Source organism: Hemiscyllium ocellatum, chromosome 5 (assembly GCF_020745735.1).
Source record: "Hemiscyllium ocellatum isolate sHemOce1 chromosome 5, sHemOce1.pat.X.cur, whole genome shotgun sequence".
NCBI classification, from domain to species: Eukaryota; Metazoa; Chordata; class Chondrichthyes; order Orectolobiformes; family Hemiscylliidae; genus Hemiscyllium; species Hemiscyllium ocellatum.
The window spans coordinates 91,303,041-91,328,753 of NC_083405.1; the positions used below are offsets into that span (position 1 = coordinate 91,303,041).

General features: G+C 42.3%; 1 protein-coding gene across 1 annotated transcript in view; it reads left to right on the forward strand.

Moving 5' to 3' along the window:
* Positions 1-25,713, forward strand: part of malrd1 (MAM and LDL receptor class A domain containing 1) — a 348,342-nt gene that overhangs the window by 258,054 nt on the left and 64,575 nt on the right. Inside the window, exon 29 of the mRNA XM_060825709.1 lies at positions 21,787-22,065. Within this exon, the coding sequence (XP_060681692.1) occupies positions 21,787-22,065 (279 nt within the window). The remainder of the gene's footprint in view (positions 1-21,786; positions 22,066-25,713) is intronic.

Below are 25,713 nucleotides of genomic sequence, written 5' to 3' on the forward strand. Positions count from 1 at the left end.
ATATTCACCTTCTTTCAGCACACACATCTCCACAAACCCATCAAGGGTATCTAAGAAGCAATCTCTATTACTTTATGCAACAAAACAAAGTGTAAATCTCTTTACAGGATTCATTGTAGCATTGCAGCAGTTAAATTATTGAGAATGCACAGATTACTGCTTAATTTAAATCATTTCTGCAGGGGCTGAAAGTATAAGAAGGAGCTGTTAGAGACAGTTTTAAAAAATTATGTTTATCCAGACTCACATTCCCAACTCAAAGACGTGGTATTCAAATTAGGCTTATAGATTCGATAGGTCTGTCATACAATGCAATTGGAAAACTAGATCTGACACAAGGAGAATGGTTGGTAGAGTTATGGAATCATACAATTTTAAATTACAGAGCAAGAGCAATCAATCCACTGTTTCCATGCTAAGGGACATAGGCTGGAAATAAGATACGATCTTCCGAGAGAAATCACAGGAATAGTGAATTGACTTTTAAAAGCTTTCACTGGATGAGTAAACAGATTCCTTAAAAGCAGTTTTCAGTAATATAAATTTAGATTTTTTTTAATGTTATTCCTGTCTCCAAAATGGATGGTGAACCTCAAAGATAAGAAGAAATGCAAAGTAGAAAAAGGGTTAAGGCCCTGAAAGCAGATTTTAAGGAGTGTGGAAGACAACTAGAAAGCCATACTACAAGGATAATAATTTCCACTTACTCCAATACCACACATTCGTGAGTGTTGAAATAGAAGGTACAGCAGATGAAATTGTGGTTGAGGCGATGATGCTAAAAGGAGTGTTTTTGATTTCTGGGACATTGGGATCAACTTTGAGAGAGGTGGAACCAAACAGACTGGGGCAGGTTGTGCCTGAACAGAACTATGAGTAATATCCTCATGGAGCCATTTCGAATGCTGTTCTACTATTCCAAAGGCAGTTCAAACAAATTTAGCAGCTGAATGGGACCTAAGATGAGGTTCATTATGCCATCAAGAGCAAAAAAACATAATTGCTGAGCAGTCAAGTCAGTGCCTTGAGAACAATTCGGTCCATGGCAAATAAGAATCAGGCAGGGAGATAGCAATGAAACAGTGGTGTACGCAGTTCAGATGCAGTTGAGATATATTTCTGCAATGGGGAAAGGTGGAGTAATGAAAGCCAGAACTCTCTAAATGAGAAAAAGATAGAGAGTAGAATGAAGGAGGAAAGCAGCATTTATGATGGATGTCATCTTAATAATGCAAGTGAGAAGATTAGTATAGTATGTTCATAGGTTGACTCTAAAAATAAATTAGAGAAGCAAAGAGAGGTAATTTTCATCTACTTATTCTGGGAATTAGCTTTGCCATGGGTTCAAAAGGCTCATTAGCATAAAGCCTTCAGTTTCAAAGACTATAATTGATCTTCTGGAGTTGTGGGAGTAGGATTATTTTCATTCAAACCATTCAAACTTCCTAATGGAAATATATGACCAGTTTTATCAGGACCTAACCTTGGCTCAGATTTAACATAAAATTTACAAGAAATGTCTAAAGTTCAATATTAAATAGATGGAGTTCTAATGTGATCAGGTGAATGGCCTCTTACCGTGCTATTATTAAGAATACAAAGCCTAATCAGAAGCTGGTGCTTCTGGAGACTTGAATCTGGGCTTTCGTGCCATTGTCAGGAAATGAATCCTTCTCTACTTAAAGATCGAAAATAAATAGATCTTTTACACTATACTCCTAGTCCCTCTGGCGAACTATTCCAAATCTGACATACTTTCAGATGGTTGCTATCAACTTGAGGTTAAGAAAGACAAAACTAAAGAACCAGGATAGATCTGAAAGTCTGATTTTCCTCCCCACAATGGAAAGAAGCCAGCAGAGAATAATACCATCCTCCAATTACCTGGTTTAATAAGTTTCAGACAGATTATAATGTCCCAGATGTTGACGGAATCAGGCATCTCTCCTCAGTAAGAAGATCCAGTTTTTAATTCCAAATATTATTACAGTAAAATTCAAAGTTTGTGAGAAGATTTGTAGCTCGGGTGCTCGTTGTTGTGGTTCTGTTCGCCGAGCTGGGAATTTGTGTTGCAGACATTTCATCCCCTGTCTAGATGACATCCTCAGTGCTTGGGAGCCTCCTGTGAAGTGCTTCTGTGATGTTTCCTCCGGCATTTATAGTGGTTTGTCTCTGCCGCTTCCGGTTGTCAGTTCCAGCTGTCCGCTGTGGTGGCCGGTATATTGGGTCCAGGTCGATGTGCTTATTGATTGAATCTGTGGATGAGTGCCATGCCTCGAGGAATTCCCTGGCTGTTCTCTGTTCGGCTTGTCCTACAATAGTAGTGTTGTCCCAGTCGAATTCATGTTGCTTGTCATCTGCGTGTGTGGCTACTAAGGATAACTGGTCATGTCGTTTCGTGGCTAATTGGTGTTCATGGATGCGGATCGTTAGCTGTCTTCCTGTTTGTCCTATATAGTGTTTTGTGCAGTCCTTGCATGGGATTTTGTGCACTACATTGGTTTTGCTCATGCTGGGTATCGGGTCCTTCATTCTGGTGAGTTGTTGTCTGAGAGTGGCCGTTGGTTTGTATGCTGTTATGAGTCCTAGTGGTTGCAGCTAGGAAGACAGCTAATGATCTGCATCCATGAACACCAACTAGCCACGAAACAACACGACCAGCTATCCTTGTAGTAGCCACACACGCAGATGACAAGCAACATGAATTCGACTGGGACAACACTACTATTATAGGACAAGCCAAACAGAGAACAGCCAGGGAATTCCTAGAGGCATGGCACTCATCCACAGATTCAGTCAATAAGCACATCGACCTGGACCCAATATACCGGCCACTGCAACGGACAGCTGGAACTGACAACCGGAAGCGGCAGATTCAAACCACTACAAATGCCGGAGGAAAGATCACAGAAGCGCTTCATAGGAGGCTCCCAAACACTGAGGATGTCACCTAGACAGGGGACGAAACGTCTGCAACACAAATTCCCAGCTCAACGAACAGAACCAGAACAATTTCTGTAAAAGGTTTAGCAGGATAGCTAAAAATTATTTCAAACAAATTTATGTTAAATCCCTTAGTTGTAAATTATAGAGTCGGCAAGATGCTGCAGTCAGAGTTAAGGAGAGATGCATGATCACTAAGCTCTGATGGTCAGACCTTGATTATGAGGGATACAAACGTGAATCCAGCAAACTTCAATATGTCCTCTTCGTATTTAAGCTACTCCTTTAGCCATATGGGATAATTCATTTCATCCATATGGGGTGATTCCTCAATTGTAAATATTTTCATGCACCTTTGATTCCCAAGTATTGTTACATCACTATTCCTATGCATGATATTGCCTTTGTTTTTAAGAAATCTAGGATAAAGCCATGCTGAGGTTTATGCTGGTCAACCAATAAGGGATGGCATAGTAGTAACATCTCTAGATTAGCAATTCAAAGTAATTCAAACTAATACTTTGGGGGCTGGGTTCAAATCCCACCATGGCAATTGTTAGAATTTAACTTCAATGAGTAAGCCTAGATATAGGTCTGTTAGTTTAATTGGCTGGAGGGCTGGTTTGCACTGCAGGGTGGCACCAACAGCTTGGTTTCAATGCCTGCATGGCTGAAGTTACTATGAATGCCTGATCTTCTCAACCTCTCCCCTTACCTAAGACATGGTGACCCTTAGGTTAAACCACCACTAGTCTTCTCTCTCTGAGAGACCAGCCATATGGTCTGGTGAGACTATGGTGACTTTGCCTTTTATTGGTCATCATTAAGCTATTAACAATCTTTGCTAAACAAAAACCCTCTAACTCAACATTTCCTTAAGGGTTGGAAATCTGCCATCCTTACATTTTTTGGGCTAAATATAACGCATAACCCACAGCAAAATGTTAAATTTTAAATGCCCTCTGAAATGCCCCAGCAAGCCATTCAGTTGCACAGCAGCCTTTAACTCTGCCACCAAGAGTAACTCAGTACAACTAATATTGATTGACTTGGTCCTAAAGGACATAGTGACTAAACTGAATCTGCAACAGGCCATTAGGAACCAACTAAAAGGAAAAAAACATATTTGACCTCCCCTTCACTAATTTGCGTACTCCATGACAGTATTGGTAGTAGTGACAACTGCACAGTCCTTTCATACAAAGTCATGACTGTGCCTGACAGTTTGTCAATTTGTCACTTTGCAAGACGCAGACAAAGAAATCATGGAATGTAGTGTGTCTTCATAGCTTGTTGCATTTTACGGTTTAAAAAAATCTAACCCACAGAGTTAATCAATCACTGACAATTGATTGAATATTAGACCATGATCATTAACATGCCAACACTGCCTACTATACAGTTCTAATTGATTCATCCTACAAAGCTCCTTATTTTTTAACATCCAGCTAGATGACATATATCTATTAAAAAGGCTATTGATTCTCCTGAACACTGAGATGGCTGATCAAATCTAGCCAGCTATATAACGAAGTTTCTTTTGGGACTAATGGATGCATCGAATGCATTAATCAATGTATCATAGCCAAAGTTTCTTCAAAACTTCTTCAGAAAATGAAAGGAGACCAATTCGCCCATTGTGACTGTCCTCACCTTCCCATTATTTCTTCATAGCCTTGTAATTCCTTTTGGAAATATTTGTTCGCATTGGGAACCATGGGCAAGTACGCATGAGCTCTTATTGTGGAAGGCACAGTTTTAAGCACTGATGTCATCATGTAAACTTTATGTGACATTATGCGCATGTGCAGCAAAGTATGTATGAATTTGAACTGGGCTTCAGAGGCGGGGAGAGGGATGCCAGACATCGGATAGAGGGAGAAGGAAAGTGAGTCCAGAAACCTGGGGGTAGGAGTAGCAACAAGGAGGGCCCAGGACCCAAGAGAACTGCTCCCCTCTGTCTTCCATCTGCACTGCCCCTGGCTCACATCTCTTCAGTTCTCTTCCCCACCTCCGTCCATCTTTCCTCTACGTTCCCTCCAGTTCTCTCCCAAATCCTAATCTCCACATCACCTTTCCTGGGTACTCCTGGTACATTCATACCCTCACCCAAGACTCAATCTTTCCCTCTATCCCAACCCATCCCAATCATGAAATGTTGCCTTTTTATCATGTTTTCGCCCTTTGGCCCAATGTCCTGCTGTTTCTCTATGTTTGCACATTTTGTCTCTTCATGTCCCACTCTGGGTATCATTATCCAAGTAGCTGTTCTGTAATGCCATCATATCCCTTTGATTTGTAAGTCTACACTTCACATCTCCCAAACACTTCCCTCCTTTATTTATAAAAAGCCTCTCTACAGCTCTAGTAATTTGATTCACCAGGACTCTAGTCCCAGTTTAATTGAAGTGAAGTCAATAGCTCAATTTTACCCCAGTATTTGTGCCAATTCCCTATGAACTGAAAACCATTCCACTCATAACAGGCTTTGAGCCATATAGAATATTCATCCTTGACGTTTTTTATCCTTTGCCAGTTTGTTCATGATTCATGTAGTATTGCAGAGATTATTACATTGGAGATTCTGCTTTTTAACGTGAATTCTAACTTTTAATTCTTTCAGCAGAACCTCCTTTCCATCCTTTCCAATGTCACTGATATAAACCTGATGATGACAGCTGATTCTTTTCTCCAGCCCAGAGAAAATATTCTTAGAACCCTGGCAAACACCACCTTTGGGTCCCCTACTCACAGATGCAGAGAACAGTAACTATCCACCACCTGCCCCCAATTTTACCATCTCCAATCACAATCACATTTCTATTTCCTCCTCCATGGTCAGTTTGCTCATCTGCCCTGCAGCTTTGACTCTCATCTACACAGCATACAAGAACCACATAGCTGCTGAATAATTGTAGTGGCCAAAGCTCCTGAACTGCATCTTTCTGAATCCCCATTCCTGCCTCACCTACAGCCATGTCCTTGATCACAGACCAAATCTGAACAACCTTGTCTGAGGGATGTGACTGCCTTCTAGTGTAAGGTTTCCCTTCCCTGATGTGGGACATTGTCTGCAGCTCAGATTCCAGCTTCTCAACTCAGATCCAAAGTCCCTTGAGGTGCAAACACTGAATACAGATGTATTTATTCTGGGTCACTTTGGTGTCCAGCAGCTTCCACATGCTGCAGCAGCAACACATCATCCATCCTCCCATTGCTATTCTATTTCATTTAATTTATAACTTAATTCATCTAGATTTTCTCCTCTTTATACTTACCTGAAATGATTTTCTTTAGAGCAAGAAAATGACCATTCTCAATCTTATACCGAGCCAGTTATTTTTAAGAAAAGTGAGAAGATAAACACAGAAAGCCTAAATACAAAATTATGACCTTACTTTCACTTTAAAAGCCAGAAATGTTCATCAATCCCGCCCACTAATTAGCTTCTTTCCCTGCACTCATACCGTGCTGTAGTTTGTGACTACATTCCACTGCTGGTCTCACTGTAGGTCGTCCTCACAGCCCACGCCTTTTATCTTCTCCAACTCACCTCTCATTCTGGAGCACTTCCTTCTTGCAATACTACTGTCTTCCTTTGCACCCAAATTCCACCTTGAATCACATTTCCACTTCACTCCATTGTCTTTGGCTCATACAGCTGGAGTTTCCTTCACACTGACTGGGCAGCATACTCTTTATCAATTTTTAGCCTGTCTTATATCTTGTCATTTCCTTTCATATTTGCAGCATCTCAACTTTGATAATGCACAGTACTCTCAATATTCATGGATAGCTCCCTTTTCTGACCTTTAATCAGATTCTGACTACCTTTTCACTGATTTCTGCTGACAACAGATTTTTGGATTAAGGTTTATGTTAACTGTTAGTCTCTTCTCCTATGAAGGCATCAAGGCATATTGAGGGCCGATAACGTTTAAAATTATTGCTCTCCTCCAAATTAGGAATTTAAAAATCAATTCATATTCAAAAGCATAAGCATAACTCCGAATAAAAGTCGTTCGTGGCTAAGGTCACAACACTTACCATGAGGGAAAATATTGATAAAAAATAGTGGAGCAAGCACAACAAAGTTATCACAGTGTCATAGTTAATAAGCCGACTTCAGGCTGATAGTCCTCAGCCAAAGTAAACTGAATTCTTAACAAAACTATCCAATCACTCAGAATTACAACCAGCTTCTCAATCTTAAAACATAGTTGCTTGGTATTTTTTTAAAATATTCTTTTCCTTGTTTATGATATGAGCACTATTGTCTTGGCTAGCATTTGCTACCCATTGCTAAATGCATTCTAAAAGATATTTGAAAACCACCTTCTTGCATTGCTGCAGCTGTTGAGATGTAGGAACATCCACAGTGCTGCTAGCAAAGGAGTTCCAAGATTTGAACCCAGTGACAGTGAAGTAACAGCAATACAGCTCCAAGTCAGGACAGGTTTTAGCTTGGATGGGAACTTGCAGCTGGTGATGTTCCCATACATCTACTGCTCTTGTGCTATAATGAAATTTATGCCAATTATCTGCTACTCAATATGAGCCCTTTCTATCATTTAGTATGATCGTGGCTAATCATTAAACTCAATACCCTAATCCCATCTCCACCCACCCCCCACCATTCCCCCCCCCTCCAATATCCCATGATCCCTTCAGGTGCAAGAGCTATATCTCCAAGCATTTTATTCTTATATAAGAAGCAAGTGGGTAACTAGAGAAAGGATTGGTCCACTAAAGGATAACAAAGGAAGGCTGTATGCCGAACCTGAGAGAATGGATGAGATTCTGAATTATTACTTTGCATCAGTGTTCACTGAGGAGAGGAATATGATGAATCTTGAGATTAGAGATAGAAGTTTGATTAGTCTGGATCACGTTGGCATTAGTAGGGAAGATGTGTTGGGTAGTCTAGAGGTTATTACGGTGGGCAAATCCCCAGGACGGGATGGGATTGAGGGAGGTGAGAGAGGAAATAGCTGGGGCCCTGACAGATATCTTTGTGGCATCCTTAAATACAGGTGAAGTGCTGGAGGGTTTCTCTTGTTGTCCCCCTGTACAAGTAGGGTAGTAGGGGTATTCCGGGTAACTGCAGACCAGTGAGCCTGACGTCGGTGGTGGGGAAGTTGCTGGAGAAGGTACTGAGGGATAGGATCTATTTATATTTAGAAACGAAAGGGCTTATCAGTGATAGGCAACATGGTTTTGTGCGGGGGAGATCATGCCTTACCAACTTAATAGAGTTCTTCAAGGAAGTGGCCAAGTTGTTAGATGAAGGAAGGGCTGTTGATGTCATATACATGGACTTTAGTAAGGTGTTTGATAAGGTTCCCCATTGTAGACTAATGGAAAAAGTGAAGTCACATGGTGAGCAGGGTGTTCTAGCTAGGTGGATAAAGAACTGGTTGAGCACAGGAGACAGAGAGTAGTAGTTGAAGGGAGTTTCTCGAAATGGAGAAAGGTGACCAGTGGTGTTCCACATGGGTCAGTATTGGGGTCACTGTTGTTTGTAATATACATAAATGATCGAGAAGAGGGCACTGTTGGTCTGATCGGCAAGTTTGCAGATGGCACGAAGATTGGTGGAGTAGCAGAAAGCATAAGGGACTGTCAGAGAATACAGGAGGATATAGATAGACTGGAGAGTTGGGCAGAAAAGTGGCAGATGGATTTCAATCCAGACAAATGTGAGGTGGTGCATTTAGGCAAGTCTAATTCTAGAGTGAATTATACAATGAACGGAAAAGCCTTGGAAAAAGTTGATGAGCAGAGAGATCTGCGAGTGCAGGTCCATTCTACCCTGAAGGTTACTGCACAGATGGATAGAGTGGTCAAGAAGGCATATAGTATGTTTGCCTTCATTGGATGGGGTATTGAGTATAAGAGCTGGCAAATCATGTTAACATTGTACAATACATTAGTTTGGCCACATTTAGAACACCGTGTACAGTTCTGGTTGCCACAGAACTAAGGATGTGGATGCTTTGGAGAGGGTGCAGAGAAGGTTTACGAGGATGTTGCCTGGTATGGAAGGTGCTAACTATGAAGAAAGGTTGAGTAGATTAAGTTTATTTTCATTAGAAAAATGGAGATTGAAGGGGGACCTGATTGAGGTTTATAAAATCATGAAGGGCATAGACAGGGTGGACAGAAACAAGCTTTTTCCCAGGCTAAAGGATTCAATAACGAGAGGTTACTCTTTCAAGGTGAGAGGTGGAAAGTTTAAGGGGAATACATGCTGCAAGGACTTCACACACAGGGTGGTGGGCATTTGGAATGCGTTGCCAGCAGAGGTGATAGAGGCAGGCACGGTAGATTCATTTAAGATGCGTCTGGATAAATGCATGAGTAGGTGGGGAATAGAGGCATACAGATGCTCAGGAAATGGCCGACAGGTTTAGACAGTACATTTGGATCAGCTCAGGCTTGGAGGGCTGAAGGGCCGACTCCTGGACTGTAAATTTTCTTTGCTTTCCTTTGTTCTACCTTGTTCTTGAAAATATATAATGTTTCACCCTAATTCACTTTCTGTAGTAGTGAGTCCACAGATTCACCACTCTCCGAGTGAAGAAATTTCTCCTCTTTTCAGTTCCAAAAAGTTTATTCTTATCCTTAAACTAGAGCCCCTAGTTCTGGTCTCCCCCACTGTCAGGAACATCCTTCCTGTCTATGTGCAGTCCTATAAAAATTTTATAGGTTTCTGTGAGACTCTCCCTTATTCTTCTCATTCCAGTGAATACAATTCTAATTGACTCAATCTCTCATACATCAATCCTGCTCAATAGCACAATCACCAACATCTTGCAGCACTTTTCTAATGGTTCGAGGTAGACTCAATATATTGTCAGATTGAATTTGTTCTGTTCTTTTTGTGCAATTTCTACATTGTTGGTTAATTGCCAATGCTCTGGAACAAGAACAGCTTGGCAAAGGATATGACAATTTCCAGAGCACAAATCACATCACAACAGCTGAGATGTTTTCAGGGTCCATAAACTTTGTTGAACTCAATGTGTCCACCAACTTCTTGCAGTCACTTGGAATAAATCAATTTGGCTGAAAACTGGCATGGGTGGAAATTGGTACTGCAGAAAGAGGCCAAGTTAGGTCATCCTCTCTGCTCTTCTAGCCAAAGACAAATATAAATGCTTTAGTCTTGTCTTTTATTTGACATGCTGGCTGCTGCCATCACTGAGAATGGGTATGTTCATTAAGCCTACTGCTCCTGTTAATTGTTTAATAATTCACCACCATTCATGACTGGAAGAGCTGGACTGCAGAGCTTTCAGCTGTTCCACTTTGGGATCAGTGGAATCACTTAGCTCTGTCGAGAGAATCTTCTTCATTGTTTAGTATATTTGTTGCTCTGTGCTGTAACAGCACTGTGAGTGTCCATTAATTAGGTAATTGAGAGCCTCAGTTGGGGTTAGGGAGGAAAAACTGACTACAGGTCTTCCCACCCAGAATGTCATTGTGGCAAAGGCATGATGCCAGCTGGGTACAGGAATGACACCTTCCCAGGGATTGCATTCCCTTTCTGCCTTCAAGATCATCAGCAACAAAAGCAGATGGTTCCTCCCGAGAGGTCTGTATAAAGATTATTCATAAGCATTTAACTATTTCCCAGATCAGGACAGGAACATAATGGAATAACAAAGTTATGGATTGTGTTCAAGAAGCTGTCCTTTAGTTGGGAAAAAAGGATCTGGTGGTCCTCTATTGAGGAGAAAATGTTCAGCAGAATCATTTCTCAGTTAGTGATAGCTTTCCTGCTATGGAAGCTCACTGCACTGCTGGCCACCAATATGCATCTTACCCAAACCCATCCCCAATACCATCTTATCAGGTATTTTGTTAGGGCAGTTCTCCCCAATCCATAAGACCATAAGATATAAGGCCAGAAGTAGACCATTTGGCCCTTTGGTTCTGCTCTGCTATTCAATGAAATCATGGCTGATTTGATAATCCTCAATACCACTTTCCTGCTCTTTCCTCATCATCCTTGATTCCCTTAATGATTAAGAATCTGTCTATCGCAGCCTTGGATATATTTAATGATGTAGCCTCAACAGGTCTCTGTGGGAAATCCATTCATTCCCTACTGTCTAAAAGAAAATATCTGTCCTCATCTCTATCTAAAATGGGGCGATCCCTTACTTTGATCCTAGACCTCTGCTCCGAGACTCTCACACAAGGGGAAACAACCTTTCTACATCCACCCTGTCAACACCCAACCCAATGCCCCAAGAATCTTGCATGCTTCAAAAAGGTCATCTCATTCCTCTCAACTCCAATGAGTACAGGCCCAATCTACTCAATCTCTCCTCATAAGACTATCCTTTCATACTTGGAATCAGTATAGTGAACCTCTCTGGACTACCTCCAATGCTGGAATGTATTCCCATAGATAAGGAGACTAAAACTGTTCACATCATTCCAGGTGACATATAAGTAGTGCCCAGCATAGTAATCCGCCGTTCCCTTTGAAAGAAGGCTAATAATCCATTTACCTGACCTAATCAGCTAATGTGGATGCTAGCTTTTTGTGTTCTATATACAATGACTCTTAAATCCTTCTGTGCTATAGCTTGCTTCAGTCTCCCTCCATTTAAGTAACATTCTCCTGGCAAAAAGTGCATAACTCAACATTTTTCATATTAAGTTCCATCTGCTAAGTTTTGCCCACTTGCTTAACTTGTCTGGGTCCCTCTCTAGATGCTTTGATTCGTCTGCAAAATTTGCCTTCTTACATTTTTTGTGTCATCTGTAAATTTGGGTTAAGTTCATTAATTTCATTCATCCATATCATTAAAACATATTGTAAATAATTGTGGCACTAGCACTGATCTCTGTGGCATTCTGTTAGTCACAGGTTGCTCTCATGAAAATATCCCCTTTTATCCAAACTCTCTGTCTTCTACTACTTAGCTAATCCTCTCCCCATGCTAATGTATTACCAGCAACATGATAGGTTCTTATCTTATTAAGTAATCTAATGTGCTGCACCTTATCACATGGCCTTTGTCAATCCAAATATACTATATCTACTGATTTCCCTTTATCTATCCTGCTTGTCACATTTTAAAAGAATTCTAATAAATTTGTCTTGCATAATTTCCTCTTTATAAAACCATGCTTAATCTGCTTACTTATATTGTGTATTTTTAAATGGTCTACTATAAAATTCTTTAAAATAAGCACTAACATTTTCCCAATATTAATTTAACTGAGCTTTCATTACCTTTTCGTGTCTCCTTACATTTTTGAATAAGGTATTACATTGGCATAGACTTTTCCAGGAATTAAGGATTCTTGGCTGATTATTATAACTGCATTCACTATCTCTGTAGCTATGTCTTCAATAAACTAGAAAGCAACCTCATCAGGTCCAGGGAACTTACTGACCTTCAGTCCCATTAGTTTCTGTGGTTGCTTTCTCCAGTGAAAATTATTCAGTTGGTCGATTGTAGGTTTACAAAGCAGGGTGATGCCAACAGCATGGGTTTGATTCCCATCACTGGTTTGAGGTTGTCATGAAGGACTCTCCTTCTCATCCTCTTCCCTCATCTGAGGTCTGGTGGCCCTCGGGTTAAATCACCATCAGTCACTTCATTCTAATGAGAGAGCATCCCCTATGGTCTGGTAAGATTATGGCAACACAACAACAACAGCAACACAATTATTATATTGATTTCTTACACTCCTTTCCCTCTTCTTAGCAAAAATAGTATTTTTGGAAAGGTATTAATGTCTTCCATGGTGAAGACTGATGCAAGGTTCATCTATCTTTTCCACATTACCCAATATTAATTCCCCAGATTGATTCTCTAAGGGTGCTATGTTCTCTGTGGCCTCTATCTTATTTATTCATGTATTTAAAGAAACTCTTGCTGTCTGTTTTGGTCTTTAAATTTATTGGTAATCTTTTGTTATTTTTAAAAACTTTCCCACTCTTCTGGTTGAATTATCTTTGCCACATTGTATGTTTTTTGTTGAATTTGATGGCATCCTTGACTTTTCCCTGGTTAAATTGAAAAATGTGGTGCTGGAAAAACACAGCAGGCCAGGTATCATCCCAGGAGCAGGAGAATCGATGTTTTGGGCATAAGCCCTTTTCCCCTGGTTAACCATTATTTATTTATCCCTTTCCTGGAATCCTTTCTTCTCAAAAGGATATATCTTTGGTGTGAGTTGTGAGTTATTTTCTTAAATGTCTGCCATTGTTCCTCAATCATCTCTTCTCTTAAACTCCTTTCCTAGTCTGCACCAGCTGCCCTCGTTTCTCTGAAATTACTGTTATTTAAGTTTAGCACAGTTATTCTCGATATGTTTCTCCCTCTCAAACTGAATGCTAAGTTTGGTCACAGTTTCAGGGAACTTCTACTCTGAGATAATTTCCTGGATCATTTCACAATATCAGATCCAAAATAATTTGATCCCTGGTTAGATCCACACTTTTTTCTAAGAATTTGTACTCAAGAATCTGGACTTGGGTATCTAAGGTGGTGCCACAAGTGGCAACTTGTAAACTTTCACTGTACTCACGTGAGTACATGGGACATTAAAGCTAATTCCATCTACAATGCTGCCGTATACTTTTGCTTCCTAAGCCTACATATCTCTCTTGCAACCCCCTCACCTGTCTAATTAAATGAAAGCCCTCTCTACAGCTCCAGTTACTCAATTCTCCACGATACTGACTCCCATACAGTTCAAGGGAATTCATGATGAAGGGCTTTTGCCCAAAACATCAATTTTCCTGCTCCTCGGTTGCGGCCTGACCTGCTGAGCTTTTCCAGCACTGCTCTAACCTTGACTCCAATCTCCAGCATCTGCAGTACCCACTTCCAGCCAGTTCAAGTGATGCCTATCCAACAAGACAAGTTCTGTTCTATCCCAGTATTGTGCCAGTCCTGTATGAACTAAAACTCAATCCACCCACACCAACCTTTGAACCATACATTTAATGCCTTGACTTTATATACCCCATGCCAGTTTGCTTGTGTTTCAAGTCGTAATCTTGAGATTACTATCTTGGAGGTTCTACATTTTAGTTCAGCTTGTAACTGTTCAAAATTGTTCAGCAGAACCCACTTTCTAGTCCTATTAATGTCATTGCTGCTAACATAAATGATAACTCTGTTCTAGAGACTGACGCTTATGGGTACAGAGAACACTATCCATCTCCGTAAACATTTAATCCACTATTAAAATATTCCTACTCCCCCGCCCCCCCCACCCCCGCCACTTGCATGGCTCCCAGGTTGTTCAATGTTACTTGAATCATTTATCCTACTCACAGTTCCCACTCTTGCCCACATGGCTTGCAAGAACCACATAGCCGTTGAACAATTGCAGGGACCAAGGCTCCTCAAACACTATCCATAAGTCAATGTACTTGACTCGACTGAAGTCCCACCCTCCTGTCCCTGAATGATCTAGTCTGAAGGGTGTGACTGCCTCTAGAGCAAAGTGTCCAGGTAACATTCACCATCTTTGATTTGATCCAATGTCTCCAGTTTAGACTGCAGCTCTTTGGAGCAGCATGGTGGCTCAGTGGTTAACACTGTTGCTGCACAGCACTAGGGACCTGGATTCAATTCCACCCTTGGGTGATTGTGCAAACTCCACAAATTCTTCCCAAGTCTGCGTGGGTTTCTTTTGAGTGCTTGGGTTTCATTGCACAATCCAACGATGTGCAAGTTAAATGGATTGGCAATACTAAATTGCAGGCTAAATGGATTACCCATGGGAAGCGCAAGGTTACAGGTAGGGATTAGATCTGGGTGGGATGCCTTTTTGAAGGGTCCATGTAGACTCGATGGGCTAACTATCCTGCTTCCACACTGTAGGGATTGTATGAACTTGGATCCAAAGTTATTAAAGTTGCACTCAATTTCAGATGCCAGTCCGTTAATCATTACAACATTCCAAGTTGCTTCAGGTGGGATTTAGATGTGATATAAGATCTGGCGAGGATGATCAATGATCAGGATATTTATCGGTCCAATCCTCGAACAAGAGTCTGCTAAAGTGTGAGTGTTTGTACGCAGAAACCCCAATTAATGTGTTGATGTCATACAAAACTTAGCTGAATGTGTAGCGATAAACTATATGAAATAGTGCCCAATTAGTTAATAAAAAATCCAATGAATTTTTGCACTGCATTCACACCTGTTATTGCCACATCAGCTACTCCAACATTTTGCCTCAGTACCTTTCACATTAGGTATCAATCTTTGGGTGAGCTCTGCAAAATGGTCACACTAGATGTTGATCATGTTCAGTAATTGTCTTGGCATCCATATACTAGCAGATCATTCACTTTAATTTCCATTCTGGAAATATCACTGATTGTGTCATACTGTCTGTGTTGATGTTCCTCTTGATCGGTGGAAAGGTCAAAGCAGTATGCACAACAATTTGCGTTTCCCAAACTGCATCCTCAACATAGCTGGAAAGCTGTTGTTTTCATCCAGACACACTTGCTAATTACCATGCATTGCAACTCGAATTGGGAAGATTTTTGCATTTGCAAGTTGTGGCAAATTTCCTTCACTGGTTGGTATCTGCATCGCTTCAGAGCTGTATTGAGATCTTTTGTGTAAAGCACACTCTCAGCTTCCCAGAGAGTCTCACAGTTACCTTGCTGATAATTCATTCCCTAGGTGTTGTCACTTTCTTGCTTTTTCCCCTCTTTTTTTAACGAGTTGTTATTAATTAGTAACAGGAATGCTATGAATACATAAGGGTCTGTATGGATTAGCTAAAAGCGGCCTTAGAGTATTAGTCGGCACCAGTTCCAATCACTTTTTTTCTTGACTCTTTGCCATTTTATTTCCTGTGGCTCAGCAATGTCTTTGCTGATCCCAGAATAATCTCCAAAGTAAACAGCAGGGTACTAACAAGGAACACCAAACATCTGAACCACAGAAAAATACAAAGTCAGTCCCTTTGTAAGAATTTCATTAGACATGGATTTTCTCTTGTGCCCACGCAAGTGGATTTTGAAGGCAAATAGAATAATGCTTGTACAAAAGCCAGGTCAGCGTATTTAATATTCAGCTACATATTTTTCTTAAATTCTGCTGTCTTAGTGACACTATAGCATGCAAGATGTAACAGGGCAAAACTTCTGTCAAAAGCTTTCTTTCGCAGTATTGCGATTCTTACTTCAGTCATTCTATGTCCACATGGTTCACCAGGAAACCTTCTTTCATATGTATCACAGACACTTTCACCCTTAAGAGAAACCCATAGTAATTATAACACATAGTCTGCAGAAAATGTGTGTACAAATCGTTTCTAAGCTTAAGTGATAATTGGAGGCCTAAAACATTGATTTACATTTTAAAAAGAACCAACAATCAAAATGGCCAGACATTTCAGTCACTTTCATAATGGTGGTTATCCTATTAAGTTAACAGATAAATAAAGTACAAATCATGTTTGTCCAAATCCATTAATGCCAACACATGAGAATTGACCCTGCCATGTGAAAAAAAATGGCTTCCTTCTACTTCAGATCTTCTGTTTTTAAGCTAATATCTATTGTTCTTCATTTATGAAGTCATTTTAGTATTTCAGTGTTCAGAAAGTGAGATTATTAAGATTTTGGATGCTATTAATGTGATGTTTTCTCAAATGAACCTTCTCGGTAAATTGTGGTATTTGCCACCTCTACCAGTATATGGTACTGAGTGTTAGAAGCACCCAGAACAACAGTCATCCTTGGATTGTGGCTTTGTTGATCTGGAAATCTTCAGCAAGTGCCTCATGACAGAGGTCACATGACTAAACAAGTTACCCACAATGCACACAACTGTTCTTCTGCATTACCAACTAATCACAATAATTAGCAAAAGTTCAAAAGCAAGTTTTATGAATCATGGTCATGGGGAACACCAATTTCTCCTCAAAATGCAGTGATTAACATTTGGTAACAGACAGTGCTGTACCATATTAAGGACTTTGTATGTTGTTATAGACCAGGCCAGACCCCCACAAAACATTTCAGAATAGTAGCCCAGACCCTAACTTTGCTAGTTATTTTAAGTAGGTGTAAAGTGGATATTCCAGGATAGATGCAGCTGGTCAAATCATTTAATTTTAAACAAAACAGAATTTATTTGCAAGATTACCAAATGAAACACAAACAAGAGAAGAGAATATAAAATAACAACCTATTTGAAAATCCAACAGATTATCCCAACTTAATGATGCTGTTCCAACTTCCTGCAACAATCCCCTTGGCAAAAGTGGTAAAATCAAACACAGGATCATGCAGGAGAGAGAGAGAGAGATTCAGCATAGAACATCCTCTTCCATGTAGCTGTTTCTTGGATCACTAGCCTCACTCGCTGCCTGCTTTCAGTGAACAGCCAGACTGCTAAAACCAAACCAAACCAAACCAGAGAAAAGCTGGACTGGGAGAACTGGCCACTCCCCTTTCATTGTACAGGTGTTTTTTTTATTTGAAAACATTCTCAAGTAGATCAACCCCAGACATATCAGAGTCTATGTCTTTACGACCTCCTCAACAACAAAAAAGCAAAGGACAAACTAACCTTGTGAACGGAGCAGCATCATCACAATGTGTAACCTTCTCCCTTTCTGCAATTGTAACTATGTGTTAATTCCACCCTTTAGTCCTCTTCAGAAAAAAATTGTTGAAACTTTTCATCCTGCACTCATCAGGAAATTTTACTAGAAAATCATTTGCACTTTGCTAGCTTTAGAAATGTATCCACTGAAGTCATACTGTAAATAGAATCCTAGTCCTGGAATCAGAGAGACTTTACAGCACAGGAAAAGACTTTTGGCCCACTGTTCATTGAACAAGCATCAATCTATTGTAATCCCTCATTGTCCCATTGCACTGCATGTTATGATATTTCAAATGCTCATCTTTATACTCCTTGAATGTCTTGAAGATTCCTACCTCTATTATCCCTTTTGGTAGACAGTTTCAAATACACAACCTCGCTAAGTGAAAAGATCTTTCTTTAAAGCTCCTCTAAACCTTCTGCTTCTTATCTTAAAACTGAGCCCCGTGCATATGGACTCCTCTCCTAAGGGAAACGTGATTACCTATCCACCATATCTATGCTGCTCAGAACTTTGCCTGCTGCAATTAGAACCCGATCAGATTTATCTGCTCTCAGCAAACCAGTCCAGCCATCTATCTCTCTTCAAAGCTGAATCACTCCATTCATAGAGTCATAGAGATGTACAGCATGGAAACAGACCCTTCGGTCAAACTCATCCACGCCGACCAGATATCCCAACTCAATCCAGTCCTACCTGCCAGCACCCAGCCCATATCCCTCCAAAACCTTCCTATTCATATACCCATCCAAATGCCTTTTAAATTTGCAAATGTACTAGTGTCCAACACATCCTCTGGCAGGTCATCCCATACACGTACCACCCTCTGTGTGAAAAAGTTGCCCCTTAGGTCTCTTTTGTATCTTTCCCCTCTCACCCTAAGCCTATGCCCTTGAATTCTGGACTCCACCACCCCAGGGAAAAAACTTTGTCTATTTATCCTATCCATGACCCTCATGATTTTATAAACCTCTAGAAGGTCACCCCTCAGCCTCCAATGCTCCTGGGAAAAAGCCCCAGCCCAATCAGCCTCTCTCTATAGCTCAAATCCTCCAACCCTGGCAACATCCTTGTAAATCTTTTCTGAACCCTTTCAAGTTTCAAAACATCTTTCCAATAGGAAGGAGACCAGTTGCACGCAATATTCCAACAGTGGCCTAACTAATGTCCTGTACAGCTGCAACATGACCTCCCAACTCCTGTACTCAATACTCTGACCAATGAAGAAAAGCATATCAAACGCCTTCTTCACTATCCTATCTACCTGCGGCTCTAGTTTTAAGGAGATATGAACATGCACTCCAAGGTCTTTTTGCTCAGCAATACTCAGTCGGACCTTTCCATTATGTGTATAAGTCCTGCTAAGATTTGCGTTCCCAAAATGCAACACCTTGCATTTATCTAAATTACGGTGGCACAGTGGTTAGCACTGTTGCCTCACAGCGCCAGACACTCGGGTTTAATTCCCCCCTCAGGCGAATCTCTGTGTGGAGTTTGCACGTTCTCCCCGTGACTGCGTGGGTTTCTTCAGGGTGCTCTGGTTTCCTCCCACAATCCAAAAATGTGCAGGTTAGGTGAATTGGCCATGCTAAATCGCCCGTAGTGTTAGGTAAAGGGGTAAATGTAGGGGAATGCTTCGGCAGGTCGGTGTGGACTTGTTGGACCGAAGGGCCTGTTTCCACACTGTAAGTAATCTAAATCTGAAACTCCATCTGCCACTCCTCAGCCATTGGTCCATCTGATCAAGATCTCATTGTAATCTGAGGTAACCTTCTTTGCTGTCTACCACACCTCCAATTTTGGTGTCATCTGCAAACTTACTAACTATACCTCTTATGCTCGCATCCAAATCATTATGTAAATGACAAAAAGTAGTGGACTAACTCTGGCCCTTGTGGCACTCCACTTGTCACAGACCTCCAGTCTGAAAAACAACCCTCCACCACCACCATCTGCCTTCTACCTTTGAGCCAGTTCTATATCCAAATGGCTAGTTCTCCCTGTATACAATGAGATCTAACCTTGCTAACCCAGTCTCCCATGGGGAATCTTGTCGAACGCCTTAATGAAGTCCATATAGATCACGTCTACCACTCTGCCCTCATCAATCCTCTTTGTTACTTCTTCAAAAATCTCAATCAAGTTTGTGAGACATTATTTCCCATGTCCAAAGCCATTGTGGTAACATCTTTGTGAATCTATTCTGCATTTCTCTAGTGCAGTCAAGTTCTTTCGATATTGTGGCGACTGGAACCGCAGACAATTCATTTTAACTCCTTCGTTTATCCTCAATGTTGTTCTTCTGCTAGACTCTTCCACTGGATTTCTTTAGTTTTGCTCATTTTCAGCTTACATAAATTCTAAGTAATTCTGAATCTATAGCTTTGGTCTAAGTTCATTATTGACACTTTTATAGTGTGAAACTTGAAAGGGTTCAGAAAAGATTCACAAGGATGTTGCCAGGGTTGGAGGATTTGAGCTATAGGGAGAGGCTGAACACACTGGGGCTGTTTTCCCTGGAGCGTCGGAGGCTGAGGGGTGACCTTATAGAGGTTTACAAAATTATGAGGGGCATGGATAGGATAAATCGACAAGGTATTTTCTCTGGGATGGGAGAGTCCAAAACTAGAGGGCATTGGTTTAGGGTGAGAGGGGAAAAATGAAAAGGGATCTAAGGGGCAACCTTTGCACACAGAGGGTGGTACGTGTATGGAATGAGCTGCCAGAGGAAGTGGTGGAAGCTAGTACAATCACAACATTTAAAAGGCATCTGGATGGTATATGAATAGGAAGGGTTTAGAAGGATATGGGCCATATGCTGGCAAACTGGACTAGATTAATTTAGGATATCTGGTTGGCATGGACATGTTGAACCAAAGGATCTGTTTCTGTGCTGTACATTTCTATGACTCTAATGTTACTTGAAACTACACCCTCTGAAGCTTAATATTGACAGTTGCAATATTAGTTATGAGAGGTGATAACTCTATTCTACACTCCCTACCTTCCCTTTCTGGCCTTAGTGCTTTATCATTCAGCTATTCCATTTCCATTCTCCCTAATTTAGAGTCATAGATTCATAGAGACGTACAGCATGGAAAAAAGTCCTTTCAGTCCAACTCGTCCATGCCAACCAGATATAAATTAATTTGGTTCACATCTGCCTGTATTTGGCCCATATCTCTCTGAACTGTTCCCATTCATATTCCCATCCAGAAGCCTTTTAAATGTTGTGATTGTACTCAACTTCACCACTTCCTATGGCAGTTCATTCCATACACACACTGCCCTATGCATGAAATAATTATCCCCTTAGGTTGCTTTTAAATTTTTCCCCTCTCACCCTAAATCTTCTGTCTTTATCCAGCAGCACGATGGATCAATGGTAAGCACTGCTGCCTCTCATCACCAGGGACCTGGGTTCGATTCCAGCCTCGGGTGACTGTCTGTGTGGAGTTTGCACATTTTCCCCGTGTCTGTGTGGGTTTCCTCCTACAATTTAAATATGTGCAGGTTAGGTGAATTGGCCATGCTAAATTGCCCATAGCATTCAGGGATGTGTAGGTTAGGTGCATTAGTCAGGGGTAAATGTAAAGCAATAGGATAAGGGGTCTGGGTGGGTTACTGTTCAGAGGGTCAGTGTGGACCTGTTGGGCTGAATGACTGTTTCCACACTGTAAGGAATCAATGCCCTCTAGCTTTGGACCCCACTCCAGGGAAAAGGCCATGTCTATTTACCTTATCCAGACCCCTCACAATTTTATAAACATCACCTCCTGGTGTCTTCTGTTGCTCCTCACAAAGTTACTCTTCAGAAAGACATGTGAATTTTCTAAGTATGGCGATGTTTTCTCTCTTTCTCTGAGCCACATCCTTGCCTAGTGCTTTTTACCTGTTTCTGAATGAAATTTTGCTTTTGGCGTGCTGAGTTTAATTTTTTGCCACTTCAAGAACTGCTATTGTCTTATTCTTATTGAGAACACATAGCTGCCATTCCCAATTTCCGATTGAGGTTTTTTTCCCCCAGTTGTTTAATAGGGAACACAATTTCAGGAAAAAATAAAAATCTCGGGCAGCTTTACAAACACCAAAGCAAAAGATGCTGCAGATGCTAGAAAACTGAAATAAATAATAGAAAATGCTTCAAATAATCAGCAAGTTAGGGTGGAGGGAATAACCAGTTTACTGACCTTTCACCAAACAGTTTCTTCTCTCCTTTTGCAGGACCACTTCCAACTCCACCAGGGACTTGTTCCCCAGATGCATTTCAGTGCCTGCGTTTGCAGGAATGTATCCACCCACATTGGAGGTGTGATGGTGAAGAAGACTGTGTGGATGGTAGCGATGAATTAAACTGCCTAACTGTAATTCCTGGCACCCTGCCTCCTCAGGATCATTGTGGAGATAAAGAATTCCAATGCTCCAATGGAGAATGTATTCCATCGTTGTTCAGGTGCGATGGGGTTCCAGACTGTTCTTCCAAAGAAGATGAACTTGGTTGTTGTAAGTCCTATTCATTTGCTCCATATTCTGTATTCAAAATTTGCTATACAGATGTTGCTATCAGCTTTCTTTCAAATATGCATAAAGCACCAGACACTGTAAACAGATGGCCTAGAAATTTATTGGTTATGAGAACTACCTCTATGAATAGGCCCAGCATCTGTGGAAAGAAAACAGAGTTAATGTTTCAAGTCCAATGACCCTTCATCAGAATGAAAAGCAGCTAGGAAAAGGTGGTATTAATTACTGATGATGGGTTGAAATAGAAAAGGAGTGTGCAGGTAGGTGGATGCAGAGTCTAGAGAGAGAGAGAGAAAAAATGAGAATGAGAGAGAGAAAGAGAGAGACAAAGGGTTAGCACACAAAGAAGTCATCGATAGTAAGCCATGGGAAAAGAAAAACGGAATAGGTGATAATGGGTACAATGTGTGGTTGAAAGTGAGGACTGTAAATGATGGAGGTCAGAGTCAAGAGAGTGGTGCTAGAAAAAGCACAGCAGGTCAGGCAGCATCCGAGGAGCAGGAAAATAGGTGTTCCAGGCAAAGCCCTTCATCAGGAATGAGGCTGGTGGGTGGAAGGGCTGGAGAGATAAATGAGAGGGGGTTGGAGCTGGGGTGAAAGTTAAGAATGCAACAAGTAGATGAAGGTGGAGGAGAAGATGATAGGTCAGAGAAGGGTAGAGCGGATAGATGGGAAAGACAATGGACAGGTCAAGAGAGCGGTGCTGAGTTGAAGGCTTGGGACTGGGATAATGTGGAGGGAGGGGAAATGAGGAAACTGGTGAAATCCATATTAATCTCATGTGGTTACAGAGTCCCAAGGTGGAAGATGAGGTGTTCTTCCTACCGTCATCAGGTGGTTCGGGAGTGGCGGTAGAGGACGCCCAGGACCTGCGTGACCTTGACAGAGTGGTCGGGGGAGTTGAAGTGTTCAGCCACGGGTGGTGAGGTTGGTTGGTGCAGGTGTCCCAGAGATGTTCTCTGAAACGATCCACAAGTTGGCATCCTGTCTCCCTGATGTAGAGGAGTCAGGGAGACAGGACACTAATTGCGGATCATTTCAGAGAACATCTCCAGGAAACCCACACCAACCCTACTGCCCTGTGGCTGAACACTTCAACTCCCTATCCCACTTCACCAAGGACATGCAGGTCCTGGGTGTCCTCCATCGCCCAACCCTTACCACCCGACACCTGGAGGAAGAACGGCTGACATTCCACCTTGGGACCCTGTAACTGCACAGGATTAATGTGGATTTCACCAGTTTCCTCATTTCCCCTCCCTTCACATTATCCCAGTCCCAAGCCTCCAACTTAGCACCGCTCTTTTGACCTGTCCATCACCTTTCCCACCTATCTGCTGCACCCTCCTCTCCGACCTATCACCTTCTCCCCCACTTTCATCTACCTATCACATTCTCACTACCTTCCTCCCAGCCTCACCCCCATTCCATTTATTTCTCAGCCCACCAACCCACCAGCTTCATTCCTGATGAAGGGCTTATGCCCGGAACGTCGATTCTCTTGCTCCTCGGATGCTGTCTGACCTGCTGTGCTTTTCCAACACCACACTCTCGACTATATGTAGTTGAAAATGGCTTGTCTAAACTGCATGCAAACCATTTCATGACAGTACCTAGGTTTATGGAAGTCAGTATAGACAAGAAACTGGGTATTCATGCACTGGAATTGTTAAACACAATGTGAGTCCTGAAGGCTGTAAGATACCCTGATGGAAAATGAGATGTTGTTCCTCCAGTTTTGGCAGCTCATGGCAGGTCTTGGCCTGGTCTCTCACTGGCTCATAGTGGGTCCTGGCCTGGTCTCTCAATGGCCCATGGTGGGTACTAGCCTGGTCTCTCAGCGTCCAATGGTGGTTTCTGCCCTCATCTCACAGCCGCTTGTGGTGGGTCCAGGGCCTGGTCTCTCAGTGGCCCATGATGGGTCCTGGCTTCATCTCTCAGTGGCTTGTGGTGGGTTCTGGCTTCATCTCTCAGCGGTTTGTGGTGGGTCCAGGGCCTGGTCTCTCAGCGGCCAGTGGTGGGTCCAGGGCCTGGTCTCTCAGTGGCCCATGATGGGTCCTGGCTTCATCTCTCAGTGGCTTGTGGTGGGTTCTGGCTTCATCTCTCAGCGGTTTGTGGTGGGTCCAGGGTCTGGTCTCTCAGCGGCCAGTGGTGGGTCCAGGGCCTGGTCTCTCAGTGGCCCGTGGTGCATCCCGGCCTGGTCTCTCAGCGGCCGGTGGTGGGTCCTAGCCTGGTCTCTCAGCGGCCCGTGGTGCGTCCCGGCCTGGTCTCTCAGCGGCCGGTGGTGGGTCCAGGGCCTGGTCTCTCAGCGGCCGGTGGCGGGTCCAGGGCTTGGTCTCTCAGCGGCCGGTGGTGGGTCCCAGCCTGGTCTCTCAGCGGCCCGTGGTGGGTGCCAGCATGGTCTCTCAGCAGCCCGTGGTGGGTCCCGGCCTGGTCTCTTGTCAGCTCCTGGTGGGTTGCTGCCTGGTCTCTTGATGGCTTGTGGCTCGTGGTGGCTCTCAGTCTGGTCTCCTAATGGCTTGAGGTGGGTCCCAGGCCTGATCTCTCAATGGCGTGGTGACTCTCAGTCTGGTATCTTAGTGAGTCGAGGTGGGTCCTGAACCTGGTCTCTCAGCAGTATGTCAGTTGGTCTTTTGGCAGCTCATGGCGGTATCTCGGCTCAGTATGTGTGGACCCTGCCCCGGCATGTTCCCGAGGCACTGGGGGAGATTGGAGAGGTGACAGTTTCAGAAGCAGCAATGGTATCTGTGGTGGTGTCTTCAAGAACAGGCAGAGCATGATAAGTGGAGGACTCATCAAAGATTGTTCTCCCTTTAGCTTATTTCTTTACTTTCCTAGTTTGAAGTTTAATGTAAACTATAACCTATTTCTTTATTTTTCTACTATTCTATGAAATGTTTAACTTTTTAATTCCCATTTCTCTTGCCACTTTGTAGCTGAGCTTTATTTGTTCCTAGGTACCTTGATACCTTAGATGGTGCCATGTGTAGTGACATTGTACACTTTTCGCTGTACTGTACTTCTGCATTTGAGTACACATGATGATAAAATCTAAACTCTTGCATTGAGCTCCACTGGAGCACAGCAGCAGTGCTGAGAGTGAAATATTGCCATGGGAACATGGTAGTGTGTCTAAGTGGCAGGTAACGAAATGGTTTGAGATATTTCATTGGCCTGGCCATGAGTTAGGAGCCTGTCCATGTGCTCAGTGTCCTTGCTGCAGCCTTTCATGGCTAGTTTTGCCAGTACACCCTGCAATGCAAGTCTCCACTTCCTAAGCAGCTTTTGAGTGTGTTGGAAAGGTGCCATGAGAGGTTGGCAAAAATCAGGTGTCAATGTCCATGAACAAGGGCTCTGTGCCTGTTTGCCGACGGCTCATAGATCATGCCCTGAAATGCCTTTCGATGCTCAGAAGCATGGAGATCCATCAGATCAAATGGTGATCTGAATCCACCAGGTACCTGCTCTGACTTCTAATTTGAGGATTGTTGACGTTGAATCTGGTCAGCACATTTGGTAAGATGAGAAGCTGAATATCAATGAGGCAAGTTGCAGCATTAATAAGACACTTAACAAGTAATAATCCCCTGAATTGGAAACTTGCCACTGCCTGACTGCCTGTCAAAT